The sequence below is a fragment of the Hippocampus bargibanti genome, linkage group LG20 (assembly GCF_051943395.1).
Source record: "Hippocampus bargibanti isolate YZ-2025 linkage group LG20, ASM5194339v1, whole genome shotgun sequence".
Classification (NCBI taxonomy): Eukaryota; Metazoa; Chordata; class Actinopteri; order Syngnathiformes; family Syngnathidae; genus Hippocampus; species Hippocampus bargibanti.
In genome coordinates this window covers 6843591-6863888 of record NC_142753.1, presented here as the reverse complement: position 1 = coordinate 6863888, position 20298 = coordinate 6843591, and the positions used below count along the sequence as shown (strand labels likewise).

The 20298-nt window shown below is 41.5% G+C and overlaps 3 protein-coding genes across 6 annotated transcripts; all 3 read right to left on the bottom strand.

Annotated features, from left to right (window-relative positions):
• Positions 1-2719: 2719 nt before the first annotated feature.
• On the bottom strand, positions 2720-6392 carry s100s (S100 calcium binding protein S). Of its 3 annotated transcripts, none has more exons than XM_089023201.1 (4): positions 5916-6392; positions 4362-4411; positions 3730-3883; positions 2720-3625 (listed from the first exon to the last, which is right to left on the bottom strand). In XM_089023201.1, exons 2-4 carry the CDS (start codon positions 4373-4375, stop codon positions 3446-3448), a joined length of 348 nt encoding a protein of 115 aa, XP_088879327.1. In that variant the 5' UTR covers positions 4376-4411; positions 5916-6392; the 3' UTR covers positions 2720-3445. The 3 variants fall into 3 exon arrangements, with proteins under 3 accessions (XP_088879327.1, XP_088879328.1, XP_088879329.1); XM_089023202.1 differs by having other exon boundaries at positions 4358-4411; positions 5916-6391; XM_089023203.1 differs by lacking the exon at positions 4362-4411 and having other exon boundaries at positions 5916-6009.
• A 1209-nt stretch (positions 6393-7601) lies between these two features.
• On the bottom strand, positions 7602-16003 carry LOC148882871 (uncharacterized). Its single transcript, XM_089023387.1, has 3 exons — positions 15786-16003; positions 11755-11885; positions 7602-11601 (listed from the first exon to the last, which is right to left on the bottom strand). The coding sequence occupies exons 2-3, from the start codon at positions 11872-11874 to the stop codon at positions 10999-11001; spliced, it is 723 nt and encodes a 240-aa protein (XP_088879513.1). The 5' UTR covers positions 11875-11885; positions 15786-16003; the 3' UTR covers positions 7602-10998.
• Positions 16004-17205: 1202 nt separating this feature from the next.
• On the bottom strand, positions 17206-20253 carry s100a11 (S100 calcium binding protein A11). Of its 2 annotated transcripts, none has more exons than XM_089023704.1 (3): positions 19979-20253; positions 18514-18653; positions 17206-17419 (listed from the first exon to the last, which is right to left on the bottom strand). In XM_089023704.1, the coding sequence occupies exons 1-3, from the start codon at positions 20073-20075 to the stop codon at positions 17288-17290; spliced, it is 369 nt and encodes a 122-aa protein (XP_088879830.1). In that variant the 5' UTR covers positions 20076-20253; the 3' UTR covers positions 17206-17287. The 2 variants fall into 2 exon arrangements, with proteins under 2 accessions (XP_088879830.1, XP_088879831.1); XM_089023705.1 differs by lacking the exon at positions 19979-20253 and adding an exon at positions 18717-18872.
• Positions 20254-20298: the final 45 nt, after the last annotated feature.

Genomic DNA, 20298 nt, shown 5'->3' with positions numbered 1-20298 from the left:
TTATTTAGGCCTGAGAATCCCTTCCAATAAAACTTCGAACAAACCCCCTGAGCAACCTTTACCGTAAGGCGAACTCCCACTCCCAAAAGAAAAAAAATAATCTTGTAAATCATTTTTGCATGACGCTGGCCGCCCGCCATCCTGGAAAGGAAGCTAGATTGTCGTTTTTGGCCGAGCCCTGACGGATGGATCGCAGATGTTGCAGCAGCCAGACACACCCCATCTCGGATGCATTTTTGTGTGATTTGTTGAGATGACGCAAAAGTCATTTGAAAAGCTCACACTGGGCCCAAACTCATCGGGAATAGGAAGAGCGAAATACAGGTGACGGGCGTTGTTGCTGTCTACCATCAAAGCGTCAAAACATGTCGCCCTCCCCCAGAGAAATGGCCTCTTTGCAACGAAAGATGACTGAATGAGGCTATAGGCGTTCATATTCTTCTCTCTGGATCAAAAAGCGTACTTGGATCATTTAGAAAAAAAAACAACAACCCCAAAAGGCAGTTTTACTTTGTGAAATGTAACAGCAATATTGATACGCACAGGCACAAAAAAAGTCCAACCTTGGTTAGGTACGATTTTGGCTAATGGTGTTCAAGGCTTTTTATTTTTAGATTATCATGACTGACTGAGTTTGAGGAATTCTCAGCGGCATCAACCATCTGCCTACCTGTTCACGGGCTCATCATTTGGCTCATTCTCCAGTTGGACTTTGTTTGATGTCCTGGAATTCATCCCAAAATGGCTGCCTCAAATCAAAATGGCCGACTTCCTGTTTAGTTCACTAAGCAAGTAAAAAAAAAAAATCCTGAATGAGGCCAGGCGTCCCGATATATTTGCCCAATTTGAAGACGAGTATCACATTCAACTAGCGATTGATTTCTCTTCACTGTTGTCATAGCATTTTCAAGATCACGTTTATAGCTTGTCCTCTTTATGAATTGTTGCCGTGGTAATGAATAATACGCGTCCGGACTTGAGGTATCTCCTTTTCAATGGACAGAGATGCATTTCACGAGCCTGAGGAAAGCTTCTCCGATTGCGTCCTGGACAGCAGCTGTCAATCACGAGCCGTTATCTGATATGTCTGTTTTTCATTCCATTTGCAAAAAGGAGCTACTGTAGATGGAAGTTGCTTTTAAAAAAATCATTTTCCGTAAGATCAGCTTGCTTGTTCCAGATCATTCCGTTTTAAATCGTGGAATTGTGTGTGCTACGGTTGTAGTAAACGGCAGTCATCGAATCAATCCTGTGTTCTTCCATCACGGTTTCATTCGAGGTTGCCACAAAAATGGACCCTCGGCATCCTGCCCACCACCTTTTCCAGCGACTGATCCATGCGCACCAAATCCGGTAGACATTTAAACAGCTTCTTTCCCCTGTCATCATTAACTCTCGAATCAGTGAGACAAATTGAACTGAATTCGATTAGATTGGATTTTATTAATAATAATAATACATTTAATTTGCTAGCGCCTTCCAAAACTCTCAAGGACACTTTACAGTCATGCGATTTTTTTGTGTTAGTGTCCTCCGTACTTATTTGTCATGTTTTTTTTCTGCCGAAGACCAATTCCTTGCGTGTTCTATATACTTGGCCAATAAAGATGTTTGTGATTGTAAAAGAAGCTATTTATTTAGCGCCACGCCCTTACGAGCTGTGAACGTTGACGTGCTTGAACCTATCATTTTACATCCAAGCCGCCACTCCGACATTTGTTGATGCAAGCGGACCGAGATCCGTCTTACGGGTGTCAACATGACGCTAATTGCTCATAAATCCTTTTTTTTGTTGTTGTTGTTCTTGACAGCACAACACCTGCATGTTAGCCGGCGCTGCGTGACGAGATGGCCTTTATTTGAACGCCTTTGGTGTGACAAACGGGCAAATGACAGACAGCGTGAGGCCTACTTGTTTCGCTCGAGGCCACAACAGACTTAACGGACCACTTTGCACGCCAAAGGTGTCAAATGTCACGCATTCAAATCGGGCCAATCGCAAGATAGTGGAAAGCGCTCGACTCCGCCCACTTTTGATGAGGTTACGCAGGAATTAGCATTTCTGTGTAAAGGCTGTTGCGTTCGTTTCTTCCTGTTTTTTTTTATGATCAACTGAACGGTTTGGGATGTCGGGTCGTGAAAATGGTTATTGTAGGGCCATTTTGCATGTTCTTTTCTGTGTCTGCTAGCGTGTATTGTATCCGTGTGTTATCTTGGGGCCCGGTGAAGGATGGTCCTTTTATACAAAGTCACAACTTGTACATTCTTGTGTGATTATAGCACTGCCTTCCAACCAGACATTCTTGTCTGCTCTATGCCATAAAAGTAATTCACTCACAGACACACACACACACACACACACACATTGACATACACACACACCACAATCAGGCCTCGTTTTTTTTCCCCATGTCGCCTCTCCTTTTCCACCCCCTCTGCTCCCCCCTTGCATCCTCTCGCTTTGTCAAAAGTTTTCCACGTGGCTCAAAGTCCAACATCTGGGTCAGCTTAGGCTCAACAAGACTTGCAGGATATTGTTGGCAGGATGTGGGAATGCTCAGTGGGAATCCCCAATACACACGCACACACACATATTACACACATAAACACACATACACACAAAGTGACACGCGCACGCACTCATACTGACTTACCTACAAACAGGATGAATGAAAGTCGATTTTATTGCTTAAATTATAGGACAAGATAGTCAAGGCCATTTGTTTAAATATTCCATTTAATAACGGGAAAGAATACATGCGTCATTACTTTAAAAAAACTGAGTGGAAAAACATTCCAGTGCTCAACCTAATAATCGAATCATCCATGATTAAATATTATCCCCTTTTTGTCTGCTTTCAAAAACGTTTTTTCTGCTTCCATGAGTGGAAAAAAAAACACGTGCTGCATTCAATGACCTTCGGGTTTCAACTTTGTGTTTCAAGCACTGTGTCAAAGTTGTTTGTTATTTTAGCCTTCAGCTCGAGTTAGCTCAGTCGACGTCTTCCAAGGTAAGTGACACCAAAAAAAAAAAACACATCACGGGTACAGACACAAGCACGCCACACATCCGTCACCTTGAGCAAACAAAAATGGAGGACTTTTCAATTTGAAAAGAGACTGTGGGCAAAGTCGAATCAAACTGGAAATGTGGCTAATGCTAATCTTAGCATGTTTAACCAGGAAGCGTTGTTGGTGAATGAGTGTCTTCTTTATGAGTGGACTCATTTCAATCCAGTGGAGAATGAGGGAGACTCTGGGCAAATTGTAGATACAGAAACTGCTTTGCGCTGTTGAGTGAAGGAGTCATTTTCCACAGCGCTGTACACGTATTGTTTAAACATTGCTCGAGGCCCCACAAAAACGTTCCTCATCTCCTGTGACACTCCCCCCCTCCCCGAAAACAACCCCCTTCCCCCTTCAATCCCTTCTCTCTTCTTTCTTCCTACTCGGCCGAGTCGCCGCCTTTGGGCTTGTCGTCCGTCTTGAATTCCAGGAAGAAGTCGTTGCAGGCTACGGTCAGGGCGCCCATCAGGATGATGAACTCGGTGAAGTCCACCTCGCCGTCGTTGTTAGCGTCCAGGTCCGTCATGATCTTCTCCACCGCCTCGTTGTCTTTGGAGTTCTGTCGGAACCGCGTCCACAATGCGGGCCTTCTTTAGCGTGCCTTGCCTGCCCGTACACGTCCGCCCGCCCGCCCGCGCATACCTGACGCACACTCATGCTTACCCCCAAGTAGCTTCCGAGCTCTTCCAGCAACAGTTCCTTGAGCTCGCCTCGGCTCAGCGTGTACTTGTCGCCCTCCTTGCCCGAATACTTGTGGAAGGTTTTGATGAGCATCTGCATGGCACTTTCCAGGTTGGAAGAAGGCTCCTTGGACATACTGCGAAGAGGGGGGTCGGGGGGGGGGGTCAAACAGGTCACAGAGTTAGTCTCAGCCCATAAACGCTCGCTCCGGACCCCCCTGCGCAACCTGCTAGCATGTGCGCTCACATCGGCTAGCGAGGACGCGGGTTCCGGAGCCGCCAAGAAGATGATTCTTAGAGGGGGAGGAAGAGAGGTCAAAAGGTCGCTATGTCTGAACTGGGACCAACCCCACGATGGGAATGCAGGAAGGATTTTGATGCGTTCCCAATCAATGAGGACAAAAAGCCATAAAACAGTCCTAGCGCCATGCTAATCTGGCACTGTGTGCACCGTAAATGTAAAATAATCATATATATATGTGTATATATATATATATTTTTTTTTTTGGTCTTGATTAATTCAACATGTTTTCCCCCCAGTGTGTGTGAGGTGGCGTCAAGAATCAGGAGTTTTTGGGGATGCGAGGGGGGAGGTTTTCAAGCAATCTTACACACATTGTGTCTGGCATCTTGATGCTTCTTCTGCGATCGCGGCGCTGTGGAGACTGCGGCACAGACACAGACAACTCACTGTCAATCACAGGCAGCACAAAGCAACGCACGGATGTCCAACAACCACATTTCGAAACAGTCAAAGGGATCCAAACAAGTCATAAAAAGGAGTCCGGGATCAAATTGCTCACCCGACGGTTGGCGCAATGATCCAAACTGGACACCGCGAGTGAAACACAAACCTCACCTGGTGATCGGCAGGCACAGAGGCAGAGTAACCCGAGGTGCTTGACGAGGCACGGCCTACGCACTCACCGCACTCAAGCACTCACACAACATCAAAAAACTCCAACATTGCTTTTTGGAGCCTAACTAATAATCATAATCATAATAAGATGGAGGACACTGATTTGCTGTGGTGACCCCTTGAAGGGAAAAGCCGAAAGGAAAAGAATAATAATAATAATAATAATAATAATAATAATAATAATAATAATAATAATAATAATAATAAGAAGAAGAAGAAGAAGAAGAAGAAGAAGAATCATAATCATCATAATATAAATAAAAACATAAATATAACAACAACAATAATAATAATACCATTGCTACCATTATCATTACTATTACTACTACTACTAATAAAAATAAAAACATAAATAAATAAAAATAATAACATTAATAATAATACAATAAGAAATAATAATAATAATAATAAAAACAAAAACACAATAAGTACAAATAATAACATTAATAATAATACAATTGCTACCACTATTACTACTACTATTAATAATAATAAAAATACAAAAAAAAAAAAAAAAATAATAATAATAATAATAATAATAATAATAGTACCATTACTACTACTATTACCACTACTACTACTACTACTACTACTACTAATAATAATAATAATAATAAATGAAAACATAAATAATTAAAAAATACTATGATAACATTAATAATAATAACAATAATAATAATAATAATAATAATAATAATAATAATAATAATAATAATAATAATAATAATAATAGTACCATTACTACTACTATTACCATTATTACCACTACTACTCCTACTACTACTACTACTACTACTACTAATAATAATAATAATAATAATAATAATAATAATAAATGAAAACATAAGTAATTAAAAAATACTATGATAACATTAATAATAATAACAATAATAATAACATTAATAATAATAATAATAATACAATTACTATTACTACTACTCCTCCTACGACTACTATGACTACTACTACTACTACTACTACTACTAATAATAATAATACAAAAATAAAATAAAAACAAACAAAAAAAGAAAAAAATGTTTCAGGTATTCTTTTGGTCACACCATCGCGACCTATCACCGTTAAGGAACCATAAATCGTTCTGGTCACGCAGGAGCTTTTTGATTCGACGGCCTGTGAGTCTATACAGGACCAAAAGACTTGTTAGAAGACCTCGGTGGTCCGTCGTTTAAGCAAGGACATCTGGGACTTTTTTTTGCCAAGGTAAGAAAGACGTTGCTTGAATGTCTTACCTGGCGACGTGCCTCCCGAGCGAATGCTGGATGAGATGCACCAGAGAACGATGAGCACAGAGTGGGACAGTGGCTTAAATAACCTCCTCCCCCCTCCTCATCACCCCTCAAACGTCCTTCAGGCGGCCTGTCCCCTTTTCGCCCTTCTTCTTCCCGTGGTGGACCTGCACGGGTGTCTTCTGTCCCTTTGCAGTCAAGGGTGGAAAAACACAGTCAATCGTCCTCCATTCAGCCCTTCATGAATTAACAACCGCCACGTATCGGTCGACGTGGTCAGTAGGTTTCTTCTTTGCAGTCCGCCTGTCAACCCAAACTCTCCGTGAACTGTCTCCAATCGTCATTTGTCCGACACGTTAGGTGTATTGATCCATGTGGACGTATAATTTATCAATCAACATGTCTTGACTAGCTATTTATCCGGGTATTGATCACCATATATTTCTGCTTCTCCTATCTATCCACAGTGATCCTTTGGCTTATGAACTGAATTGGCTCCCAGACGGAGTGTGTAAGGCGAAAAGTATGTATCCTAAAAATTGATTTCCCATAGGAAACCATGAAAATGAGAATAGTCCGTTCCCAGGTCCCCATAAAACATAATTTTCTACTTTCTAATTTTCTAAGCCTTAAAACTACACAAAATATAACCTATTTTATGTATAATAAATGTGCTATGGTATTATAATTAAAGAAATAAACTGTACAGTATAATAAAGTCGTTTTATTTAACTTTGTGATGGTCGTTGACGGCTGGATAGAATAGAGTGGCCGGTTTCATCAGCATTAAACACTTGATGAGGAACGTAGCCTTCTTTTTTCACCATCTTGAAGAATGATCCTTTTAGGTGCTTTCTCTGTGATAATTTTACCTAGTTCCTCATCAATTGTGTTCTGTTTAGCTGGGTTGATAGCTTATTGCATCAGGTGTACAGATGGCTTGTGCGGTTTATTTGTGGAGCCTGATTGATGGGATATTTTAACCTTGCAGTCTACACTCTGCCTTTGAACTATCAAAGTTGAAACGAGCCCAAATTTCACAGTTTTTTATGCATTTGCTCATTCTCTCTCTGTCGTCTGCCTGTTTAAGGTTTAACGACCTCACTCTCTCTGTCTCTCTCTGTCCGTAACCCCCACCTCGTCACTGCTGCGTTCTTGACAATCACGTGGCTTTAACCAAAGACTGGGGGCGGGGAATAGAGGACAAAAACAGTCGGCTGCCATTTTGTTGTTAGAACGGGCTCGATTGCGAACGACACACCACTCATTGTGGCGCTCCGTGTGTATCCCGAAAAAAAGTTCGTATGTCAAGGTAAAATTGTCAGAAATTTAACCTTCATAAACCGAAGTTCGTAAGCTGAAGGGTGTGTAAACCGAAGTATCACTGTACTGCTACTTCTATGCATCAGATATCGTTCGATGTATCAGGTATGTCATGATTTCATGATTGATAGATCCACCCATTGATAGTTTTGATGATATTTTTGTCCCCAATTGAAAAAATAGCTTTTCTTTTTGTCTTTTTTTTGGTTTGAAAGTTCTTTTCTTTTTTTCGTTTTTAAGTTCATCATACATATAACTAGATATGTTTTTATTTTATTGTGCTGGTGGAAAAATATATTGGTACACAGGTTTACATACAGGATGTATGGCAAACGTTGCGTTCAAGGACACTCGGAGAGCCAACCGTTTGGGCTAGGTCGTCACAGTTTTATTTTTCATGATCAGCGATAACACATTTACCGAGCATTATAACGATACAGATTTTACATTGTAAGAGTCGATGGATCGCCAATGTAGCGACACACGCGCGGGACAGTAGACGGAGATGCTTTACACACGCACATGCACATGGACATACACTGGCATTTGTTGACTGGCACAATATCTCTCTTATTTTCATTTCCAGTTTTCCCTTTTCTTTGCCACAATGGACCAAATATCACATTTAAGGCTTACCAAGCTCACAACAATTACACACACATTCAAGATTTTTGTATATGGGATGCCGAGCTGACACGTTGCCGTGACAAAAAGTACCTTGTTAAGAGAAGTACAGTGAAATCCCCGTTAGATCACAGTTTTTTTTCCTTAGTTCAATGGCAAATCTGAATTTAGAATTGCAGGCCTTCAGCACAGAAGCACCATGCGCCATATCATCTGGTGAGATGTAATTAAGGGCAGGGAAAAGGCAGAGAAGCCCCCACGCCCACCCCGACAGAGAAATTGCCTGTGCATTTGTTTGTGTATATTACCGCGCCCTTTCTGCTCCAGCAATTGTTGGAAAAGTTGTAATTGTTATCATCATTTAAGCTAATTTCTAATAGCCCGTATATGGCATTGTGCTTTAAATGTTAGCATGAAGCTATCGGCTTCGGTCGGCTTTCCAGTAAACTTGTACTGGATGTGTAAAATAGCTAATTTTTTTCATGGACTGTGCTCATGAGAAATTATTTTTGATCCCTCTAATGAATGTTACACTAACAGGCACTAAACGAACACTTATTGGGTGTTTTTTTTGTCCATCGTGAAAGGAGCAATATGATGAATGAGTATATATATATATATATATTAAAAAAGGGTGTATAAAGGTTGAGCAGAGTGTGCCGTATTTACAATGGGAGTGCCAGGACTATCTGACTTTTATTTGCCCAGTACGTAGCGCACATGTCGTAGTGTCGTTGTTGTGTTACTGGTATTGGTGTTATGGCCTTATAGTGCATATGTGCAACATGAGCCCATTTTCCTCAGGCTTGCATTATTAACGTGACAATTTACAAAGCATTAAATCATAATTAAAAAAACAGGTGGTGGATGGGAAGGTTTGCATGCAAATGCATAATCTAGAGTGGATTTTTTTTTAGTTTTTTTTTTCCCCAGAGGCTCAGTGTGCAAGACAAACAAGATGTAAGGGATGGCTCTCAGGAAATGGCGTGTGTCTGTGTGTTGTATCCCAAGGGTGTTTGTTGTCTAATCCGGTCAGGGTGGAGATCCGATGGGAGGTCAAACAGGGTTTTGAGATGAAATGAGGGCCAAAAACAAACAAAACAACCACAAAAAAAAAAAAAAAAAAAACACCAGCCTGGGCGATAGGAATGTTTTTCAAAGACATTGCAATTTTGCGTATTTTACAACAAACGGATTGTGGTTACATAAAATACCGCGTTCTGGAAAACGGAAAAGTGCCTCACCGCTGACCAAAAACAAAGTCAACAGACTTTTATCATTAAATTTTTTTTTTTAAGCGCATAACATTTTATTTGAAATTAGATTTTCAAAATAAAACATCTATTAAAAATAAACAAGTTATTTTATGATTCTTAATAACCAACAAGGATCGTTTTGGATTCAACTCTTGACTTAATTATTTAGAGTCCCACCTGATCTCCGTGTCTAATCGGGGCTGCGGGGACCTTAATGTTGCTTTCAGGTGAAGTGAGCACAAAAAAAGAAGATGAAGATAAAGGAGAAGGGTGAGGGAATGAATATCGATGCAAAGTTTGGTTAGTGGCATCGCAATTTGTTTATTGTCATAGCTAAAATCAGCAACAAAAAGCATTTGTGAGTCACAAAAAGTGGAAAAAAATTAATCAGCGCTGAAGGATTGAAGGTCACGAAGGTCAAGAAAGAGTCCAGCTAAATGCATTAAAACTGAAAAATGATCGCCATTGTGTAAATTGCGCCATATTTTCACGATACAAGGTTAAATGTGCTCTATTAGTGGCATGCGCATGCTATCAGTGGTATGTCATTTATCTCGGCCACTTTCGGGCAGTGGTTGTCGACGTGGCGTCACAAATACTTTGAATTCATGTCAGAAATCATATTCAAATATCTCTCATAAAGTTTGGATTGATGTTGTAAGGGCATTTTTGTAGGCGGAATCAAAATCCACGCAATGGAATGTTAGCGAGCACGTCCGCATATTAGCTTTGTAACTCGCGACATAAGAAACGATATGGAGCTAGCATGATAGCGGTTTGCCATCGTGGTGAAATTTTCAGAAAAAGCACAAAATAGATTCTTAAAATACATGATCTATTCGACCCCCCCCCCCCCCCAAGTTGCCAAACATTGTTCACATTATTTAAGTCGAGGTTAGTAGGACAAGAGACACTTTTTCAAATGCCATGCTAATTTGAACGCCTCGACGATATCACACACAAAAGTTCCCTACGTACTAAACAAAATCATGTTTTTACAATTCTTGTCCAGACTGTCATTTTAGGAATCACATATTTTTATCATGTGATTTTTAAGTGACTAGTAGGTATCATTTGAATATATATAATTGACGTGTACTAGTGGCTAGGTAGTAACTTGTAAGCTAATGACTAGCTTTATCATTTCATTATTTTTTCGGTCACTAAAATCATAAGTGAGATAGATAACTAGTAAAAACATAAATGGCGAGTCAGACAGGTTACTAGAGATAAAAAGCTAATCAGTTAGCGGGAGATAGAACAAACGATAAGCGTACATTTTTTCTGTATCCTCCAGAGTAGTGTTTTGATGGTAGTTACTTAACTGCAAAAGCTAACCTGGCAGCTTTCTACGGTTACGTCTACGCATCGATAGTCAGGCTAGCATTTTTAAATTCACGCCGATAGAAAGGCTGATAGCTGGATACGATAGTTAGCGACGAGAAAAAGCTATTGAGAGAGCTACTTAGTTTGGTAGGTCGCCAACTAGCTTGAGATGTTCCAGAAATCAATGTCGCTAGCTACTTAGCTAGCTAGTGGTCATATATTTGTCATAATTTTAGGCTTTTATCTGTGCAGTGGCTCTTTGTGTTGATGTGGTGTCATTTAAATTCACGCTGATAGAAAGGCTGATAGCTGCGTATGATAGTTAGCGACGAGAAAAAGATATTGAGAGAGCTACTTTGCTCGGTAGGTCGCCAACTAGCTTGAGAGATCCAGAAATCAATGTCGCTAGCTACTTAGCTAGCTAGTGGTCATATATTTGTCATCATTTTAGGCTTTTAACTGTGCATTGGCTCTTCGTGTGGATGTGGTGTCATTATTATTATTGATATTACTATGATTGGCATGTCGGGCGGAAAAATGGATGGATATATTGTCCCCTACGAGGTGGCGGATTCCTCCGGCTTCTTGTCAGCTTCTTCCTCCGCCGCGTTGGCCATCTTCTCCGCTGCTTCCTCCACCGCCTTTGCCGTGTCTTCTGTCACCAGGATCTCTTTCTTCACAACCACCTCCGCACTGGAGGACGTGACCTCCACACTCGGCGAGGTCACGTCCACGCTCGGTGCGGTCACGTCCACGCCGGGCGCGGACACGCTCACGCCGCCCGAGGTCACCTCCACGCCGGGCGCCGACACCTTCATGCTGGGTAAGGTCACCTCGGCCGGTTTCTCCGCCTCGCCGTTCTTCTCCACCACCTCCGTCTTGACATCTAACTTCACCTCCATCTTTCCACCCGCGTCGACTTCCGGCTTGACTTCCGGGACTTCCGCCTTGGGGGCCGCGTTCGCCGGGGGGGAATTCTCGGCAGCGGCGCCCTGGCCGTTTTGGTCGGGTTGGACGCCTTCGCCTCGGCAACGCTGCTCGCTCACAGCCTTGGCCAAGTAGCCCACCAGCTTCATGTACTCCTCGAAGCCCACCTTGCCATCCTTGTTAGCATCCAGGCCCTTGCCCATGTTGTTAACCGCGTCCTTGCTCTCCGTGTCCTACACAAAAACGACTCACTCGTCATCATAATCATTGAGTTGCGCCTGACAAACATTTTAATTCTCGGTAGGTCAACAACTAGCTTGAGATGTTCAATAAATCAATGAAGCTAGCTAGCTAGCTGGCGGTCATATTTGTTTTTGTTTCCTAACCGTCAGGATGTTGCTGAGTTGGCTCTTGACCAGGTTCTGGAAATCTTTGGGTCCCAAATTTTCCTTCCCTTTGCCGGATTTCAGGAAGACCTTGACCACCGTCTGAATGGCTTCCTCCATGACTCCCCTCTCTGACAACACACACGTGCGCAAAAGATAGATGAGATGCATCATGCAGGAGATAGCTCACCATCTACATAAGTGGCAGTTGGAAAACAAGATTCCATCCGATGGGACGGCGGCGTGTGCGAGAAGGGCCGATCATGTGATTTGGAAGGTACAATGGCCGCCGCGATTTTTGATAGGTCATCTGATAAGTGATCCGAGGCTTCCGCCGCTGCCCATCGCCTCCGATTACCCGGTGTGCTCATCTTGTGTCTCCTATGCACTCTCCTTTACTCTCTCCTGACCTTTTGTGTCGCATGGAGATTGTTTTTCAAGGTCAACATGGCAAGCTCTCTTTCATAGGGAGGGTAGAAGGGGGGTATTTGTCAAAAAAAATAAAATAATGTGACTCCAGTTTTTCAAGAAAAAGTCATTAACCCTATGCGTACATTACTTTTTTTTCTCAATAAAAACGTAAAAAACACCCCACAAAAATTTTAATTTCTTAAAAAAAAGTTGGGAGTTAATAAGTCGTTTAGTTTTTTTTTTTTGCAAGACTAAGAGCATATTTTTCCGAGAAATGTCTTGATGTTAGAAAAGACCCAAATAAGGACATTTTACTTTTAAATTTGATATTCAGTACCACAACTGTTTTTATTTTGATAGTTTTCCCACTTCCTCTTTTGATACCCGTTGGCCCAGAAGATGTCAAGCGAGCATGTGGGTGACTTATCCTTTCGGGAATTCCATTCAGGGGGGGGGGGGGGCACAGGAATTTACAAGCTGGACCAACGACCCCCGCCTCCTTTCTTTTACCACAAAGCCACAAGAGCAAACGTTCCGTGCTTCTAGCTTCGAATTCCACCACAATTACGCACATGGAATACGAGAAGAAGAGTATAAGAGCATAGCACAACTCGGCCAATCATGACTGCATTGATGACAAAAAAATGGGGGAAAAAAAACGACCCCGCCAGGTTTATTTTAGGATGAAAATAGAAAAATAGCTTTCCAAGAAAGAAGTCATCCTGTCAGTAAACCAATCCAGACTATTATATTAAAAATGATGCTACTGGAAATTTGTTTTGAGAAAGTCAGTCCTCCTTTCTTTAAAGGACAATCGACACCATTTTTCTGTTTCCTAACTGACTTCAGAAAAACATTTTGTGGCATCGAAAATACCCAAAACATGCAGGCTGATATTTTTAGTCAGATGCAAAACACCAATAAAAATGACTTAAAGTGTCCCAAAACTACTTCAAAATGACCCCGAAAATGGCGAGTTTCAGAAGGCCCCGCCCCCTTGTTCGTGACATCACGCCAGGACGTCTTGCCTTGCTCTAGAATTAAAACATTGGCTTCAGATTCGAATATGATGCTTTCTTGTTACTCATCCAGTTATGAATATGATTCAAATAGTTCTGAAGAGGAAAGCATAAATGTTTGCAATCGATTAAAGAAGTCCTTCCGTATCAATTCGAGCCGCCAGGACTCCAATGTAGCGTCCCAGAAAATGCATAAGATGGCGCCCAAGCTCTGTTGGAAATGGGCTCATTTGTCTGCTGGGAATTTGTGTCAACTAGTATCAAATAATAGTCTTGGTGCAACACCCAACGATTCACCATCGCGTTATTTATGTGTTTTCCTTCTAATTTCGCCATCAACACGGATCAACACGATGTTTTCAGACCAAACAAAGTACGCAAAATGCATTTCACGGTCAGGGGCGTTCCAGACGTGATGTCACGTCTGGAATCGTCACCAACTCAAAAACAAGACTTCCTGAATATTCAGCGTGAGTCTTAAAATGTAAAATATAGCTAGATGCGGTGGAATCTTTGTAAAATACGCTCAGTAGAAGTCATTTGAAGTGATTTTACAAATTATGGACACAACTTCTCCGGAGGTGTCGGTTGTCCTTTAAATGAGGCTTTTTTTTCAAAAGTTACAATAATAATAATAATAATAATAATAATAATAATAATAATAATAATAATAATAATAATAAACACCTCATCTCAAGCAAAGCGTATTGAAAAACAATTTAGAGAGAGTGATGGCTAATTCCATCAAGATGATGTTGCCGATCTCATGAGATGACTCGCCATTTGGAGCAATTTCCCATTGGGACGTAATTAATGTTTTACGCAAGTTAAAAACAACCCCCCACCCACCCAAAAAAAGCTGTCCGGGCCGCAAACGACAAGCCATCCTCCCCGTCCTGGCGCTTTTTTTTTTGGTGCAACTTGACGAGTTTCCATCCTCTGGCCGAGCCGAGTCAATGTGGCGCCTCCCAAGCAGCACTCGAAGCTGCAAGCCATTACGGAGCAATGTGGGAGCTGTCAAATGTTGCTGTGTTGTGTGCATGCTAATGCACACAGTCACTATTAAGATCAAGTGTGAAAAATAGTTGCGCACTTTGGGGAAAAATACAGTACACATACTGGTGACGTGTGATGGTTAAAATACACCTAAGCACAAAATCAAAAAGTAAAAAAAATATATATATATATATATTTTACTTGTACTTACTTACAATATTTGTACAGCAGAAAAAGGAATAGTTTTACGCCCTACATGCCCCCCCGAAATAAAAAACTTGTCCACACTTTTTCCACCACTATTGAGACACTGGATGGACAGACAGACAAACAGATCAATCGATAGATAGGTCGATCAAAAGACAGACAGACAGACAGACCGATAACACATAGATCGATAGATTGATAGATCAATAGACAGACAGATAGACCGATACAGCGATAGACAAACAGACAGACAGACAGATCGGTCGATCGATAGACGGATAGACAGATCTAAAGTAGGACAAACATTTCTATTCATATGCCCCCATTTGCATATCAATGATTGAACCTTTCGGCTCATCATGGCATCGACTGTCCCGTGTCACGGCCTCCGAGCAATCTTATTTGTCCTAAAAGCCTTGAAAAAACAAACTCCCTACCCACCCCCACTCCCGAACCGTACACGCCTTAACACTGCAGGTTTCTTCTTTCGACGTACATTGGAAAGATACGCCGTGTTGGGGGCGAACGTGATCCGCGGGTATGCACACGCGCAAACACCCACACAACTATAAAGGAATTATGATCAAATATTAACGCAAGAGCATGTTGAGGTCATAACCAGAAATGCACTGAACACGACTAGCCCAAAGGAATTAGCCTACAACTATATATATATATATATATATATATATATATATATATATATATATATATATATATATATATATATATATATATATATACAAAACTTTGTTTTTTGTGTATTTTAATAACGTCGTCTGTTTTACTGCCCCCTGCTGGCCAGGTAAAAAAATGCAGAAACTTTATTTGTTTTAACTCCAAAAATACAAAACGTCAACAATTCTGACATTTTGTCACCAAACAATCGAAGTATAATCTTAAAACCAGACTTGTATTCAACACTCTCCTAATACGAGGATTTTTATTCACTGGGAAGACGATATTTGAATGATTTTTTTAATGGTGTTTGCTGTTTGAAGGCAGCGCTTGGTGTGCTGTGGCCCACGGGCCTCATGTTCCCCACCCTTCCCTTCAGGGTGGGTGGATACAGGTTGGGAAAACGCCAAATCGATCACTCTTGCCGTGCAAAAGTTTTGGGCGCCATTTAGATGCCTGCAACTTGAAGCAATCGACTAAAAAGGAGGAAAAACGAAGAGAAATTTGGAACTTTGGCAATAAACTGATTTTTACAAGTTATCGGCGTCGTCATGCAATCTTCCCCCTCTTTTTTAAATACTCACCAAACGCACCGAGCGACTTGTAGTTTCTTTTTCTAGTTCTTTTTGTGGGCGGATTGACGGCGAAACGTGGCACAAAAAGGACGAGACTAACTTCCCGACCACCCAAAAAACAGACACGCACACGAAAGCAACTTACCGAAAAAAAGCGTCGGATCGAGGCGTGCAAAATGTGCGCAAAAAAAGATGAAAAGTAAGACTTGGAGCTCCTTTTCTTGTCCCCGCGGTGCTGCAGCGACTCCCGCTTCGAGTCCACGCAACTGGCAAAACTTGAACAACTGGCCAAAAGTCTCTTCCGTGATTTTCTTTCCTTTCTTTTTTTGCTTCCCTTCAAACGTTTTCCCCCTACTGACAAGTGAAAGAAAGGGCGTGTACCTGGAAGAGCACACAGAAAGAGAGGGGGAGGGAGGGAGGGCAGGATGGAGGGGAGAGAAGGGAGGGGGCGGTAGGAGCTCTCTCGGTACAGCTGGCAAACTTCCACCGAGTCAGGCTGGCAATTCATTACTCCAGCGTGATGGAAACACTCAAAATTTGGGGCGTGGGAGCATCCTGAGTGACTTGGTGTGCTTTTTGAACACTCACCCCCCCAAAAAAAGCCACAAAAAATCCAAACTTAACAGCGAAAAAACTGACATTCTCCTCGTTGGTGACAAATGCACCTTGGGAAAAGTTAGTTTCTCTCTCACTTTTGACAATTCGACCGTTTCTCCCTCCCATCAGGTGAAAAGCCTAGATGTCATTCTTAACAGCACGCTATCTTTCCACTCCCATATAAATAACTTAACCCGGTCTGCGTACTTCCACCTACGCAATATCAATCATCTTCGGCCATCTCTCACTCCTCACACCACTGCTATCCTCGTTCATCGTTTTGTCACCTCCCGGATTGACTATTGCAATTCACTTCTCTTTGATGTCCCTCAGAAACTTCTCCGCAAACTTCAACTCGTCCAGAATTCTTCAGCCCGCATCATCACCAGAACCTCATCCTTTCACCACATCACCACCTTCAAGTCCCATCTCAAAACCCACCTCTTTAAAATTGCATTTTCTGTGTAGCACTCTCGCTTGTTTCTATTTATAATTGTATTTTATTTATTGCATTCTATTTGTGATTGTATTTTATTTATGATAGTATCTATGCTTGTCTGTGACTGTAAAGTGTCCTTGAGAGCTTTGAAGGGCGCTTAAAATGTAATGTATTATTATTATTACAATGGAGTTCATGGAATATTGGAAATTGTAGGTGTGAGATGATTGTTCATCTGTGCGTGACCTGCGATGAGCGAAGTGCAACCTTTTCTTAAAAAAAAAAAAAATTTTAATTTGGCCCCATTGCTTGTTGCTCGGCGCCATTAACGAGGTATTGCTGGACAACGAAGTCTTAATAAGGGTCTTATCTGAGCAGTTTTACACATTTCGACAGGACAATGAACACAAGAACATCAGGTTGATCTGGTTAGCGTGCAACAAGATACGCCTGCCGTGAGTACGATTACAACTGGGCCACCAAATCTGGGCCACAGACTACAGTGAATGAATGACAGGGAATGGCAGGAAACAATGAAGGCCTTTAATCGAGGGCCAATGGTTAACCAGGAACAACAATAACAAAAGAGCACGGGCGAGGCAGTGGCGTTTTTAAGCGCTGTAGCCGCCCTGCTTGCCGGCGAGCTTCCCGATCAACTGCCAGAACTCGCAGAAGGTCAGCTCGCCGTCGGCGTTCTGGTCCAGAGACGACATGAGGCGGTCAACCGCGTCGGGGTCACCAGGCTGAATCAAAATAAAGACAAAAAAAAGACAGAAATGTCATGTCATTGTCATGTGTGGATGTGGATGCTCTCATTGGTTAAGAGATTAAAGACAGAATTGTAAAATGTATTTTAAAATGATAATTCATCTGAGAATTGTGTATTCTTGTATTTATTTTGATAATAATAATAATAATAATAATACATTTCATTTATAAGTGCCTTTCAAAACTCTCAAGGTCACTTTACAGTCACGGGATAAGCTTTTCTGTGGGTGAGTAGCGGCAGCCACACGTTTCAGCGTTCACTCAACCCGGAAGTAACTCAAATAGAAAGAAAGCTAGCTAACAGGCTAATAGAGACAGTAATAATAATGCAATAGTGCATTTCATTTATCAGCACCTTTCAAAACTCTCAAGGTCACTTTACAGTCACAGGATACAGTCGCTAATAGATAGCTACCTAGCCAGCTAGATAGCTAAATGATAGCTCGCTAGCTAGCTAGACTGTCATAAGTTTTCTCTCATAAGGAATTTTGTCTAACGGAAATTCCTGAATCCGGAAAAAAAATCGCATGTATTAACTTTTTTACTTTTTTGAGTTTTAGGACTACATACTCATTCAATGCAGCATTCAAAAGAATGGGTGGGTCGAGATGCTTTGCTAATTGTTCTCTCACAAGGGAGCCCAATACCAGCCACCGATACTTTCAAAACTCTCAAAGTCACTTTACAGTCACAGGATCAGTTTTGTTGTGGGTGAGCAGCGGCAGCCACACGCGCCAGCGTTCACTCAACCCGGAAGTAACTCAAATAGATAGGAAGCTATCTAGCTATATAATAGAGAGCTAACAGATAGATAATAGTTATCTAGCTAGCGTTCTAGCTTGCTATATAGCTATATCGCTTGGTAGCAATATAGCTAATAGATATAGTGAGAGAGCTATATAGCTAATATCGCAGAAAAACTTATCCTGTGACTGCAAAGTCTCCTTGAGAGTTTTGAAAGGCGCTTAAAAATGAAATTTAGTATTATTATCTAGCTAGCAAGCTAGCTAGCTACAGACAGCATTTAGCACACTTCAGTAAGACAAATATAAATAACAAAATCTATTACCTTGACAAAGTTGGGAAGCTGCAAGGTGACCAGTTGGTGAAACTCGTCGCGGCTCAGCGTGCTGGCAGAGCCGTCGTGGCCCGCATACTCCTTGAACTGGCTGACCAAAGTCAAGATGGCCGCTTCCATACTGGCTTCACCTGCCCAAAAAAAGTTAACTCTCAGTAGTCATAAAAACACAAAAATGAGATAGTGTTCCATACCGTGTGTTGAGCGAAGAGCCGTGGACGACTTTCTGTCATAGTGATCATACCCGTCTATTTATATGCCATTTAGCAACACAGGGATCAGCGGAAAATGCCCCACCTACCCTCATTTTCCAACCAAAATGCTGATGATTGACAGATAGTATCAGTCCAAACACACGTGACCAGAGAACAGATCATGCCCGTCGAAGCAGAATAAAGAGTTTATACAAAACATCGCTCGGATGGGTTGATTGACGGGCCGAGTGCAGGAGATTCAAAGCTCAAATTTGACGTCAATATTATTTTTTTATGGCTTGAATCTGACATTTTGTTGAATATTCCCAAAATGTGTGTTGTTGCACATTTCTACCCAAGACTATTTTCGTAGCTACTTTTAAGCCCCTTTGGTAACCAAAGCAGCAGGCCCGACCGAGCCACCGCTAATCGTTTACATTATTATTATTATTATTAGCATTAGTTATCTCTTAGCTAGATAGCTTTCTATCTATTTGAGTTACTTCCGGGTTGAGTGAACGCTGGCACATGTGGCTGCCACTGCTCACCCACAGAAAAACTCATCCTGTGACTGTAAAGTGACTTTGAGAGTTTTGAAAGGCGCTTATAAATACAATGTATTATTATTATTATTATTATTATTATTATTATTATTATTTCGTGGGGGTGTGGGGTGCAATTTTAATCATGCTTGCCTCATACGGTGCCTGTTCGTAATGTTGCGAGTTGCAAACGTTTAGTGCACGCGGTTCGACCTGCTTGGGAATTCAAAGCACAAGGGGTGTCTGTAGCGGTTTCGTCATCATGACTGTGCGCCTCGTGTCGTCATTACTAACATTTTTGACGAGCTGGTCGGTTCTTTACACTCATTTTTCATGGTGGAAAAAAATAGTTCAGGTGTAATCAACAAGTAGCCCATTTCCCAATTCAAACAATGCTGAGAGCAATCATGCTAACAAACAACAAGTTCATTTGTCAACGGCAAACAAGAATATTTTTAGCAAACATCGAGGCAGCGAACCAGAGTACACTAAGTGCACAGGTTTTTTTTTCCCCATGAGAATTTATACAATGTTAGCATGCTAACAGCAGTGTCTGAAACTCACAACAAAAAGTTAGCGGACACCAGGGCAGACAACTGAAAAGTTGCCAAGGTGCCTACTCCAGTTTTCACAACTTAAAACACAATAAGACGACTAATCACAAAAAAATAAACCATTGTTGCAAAGTATTAAGGATTTTTTTGTTAAGGATGTACCTACCACAAATGCACTCTTGCTTAAATATCCCTTGATGATGATTTTGCTCCAGTTGTCGTTTGTCCATACTGTTTGTCATGTTGCACAATGCAGTTTGCATTGCGTCGTCTGCTACAAGCCACGTGAACTCCTCTTTCCACCATGTTTTTGATAATAAGATATTTAATTTCTAAGCGTCTTTCAAAACTCTCAAGGACACTTTACAGTCACGGGATAATGTATGTTCACGTTTTGTAGCGTCATAAATTTTGTTCGCTTCTTTTGAATCTTTCTTCTGGGTCTGAGGTTCTATGCATCTACTTTGGAAAATGATATGCAAATGC

What these genes read in the sequence shown, in the direction of transcription:
- s100a11 (XM_089023704.1), bottom strand. Translation starts at nt 20,075, where the DNA reads ATGCAAACTGCATTGTGCAACATGACAAACAGTATGGACAAACGACAA. An exon ending in TAAGCAAGAGTGCATTTGTG is followed by an intron (nt 18,654 to 19,978) that starts GTAGGTACATCC and finishes TTTTTTGGGCAG; the next exon opens with GTGAAGCCAGTATGGAAGCG. An exon ending in AGCTTCCCAACTTTGTCAAG is followed by an intron (nt 17,420 to 18,513) that starts GTAATAGATTTT and finishes ATTTTGATTCAG; the next exon opens with CCTGGTGACCCCGACGCGGT.
- s100s (XM_089023201.1), bottom strand. An exon ending in AGCTCGGAAGCTACTTGGGG is followed by an intron (nt 3,626 to 3,729) that starts GTAAGCATGAGT and finishes CGGTTCCGACAG; the next exon opens with AACTCCAAAGACAACGAGGC.
- LOC148882871 (XM_089023387.1), bottom strand. Translation starts at nt 11,874, where the DNA reads ATGGAGGAAGCCATTCAGACGGTGGTCAAGGTCTTCCTGAAATCCGGC. An exon ending in AACTCAGCAACATCCTGACG is followed by an intron (nt 11,602 to 11,754) that starts GTTAGGAAACAA and finishes GTTTTTGTGTAG; the next exon opens with GACACGGAGAGCAAGGACGC.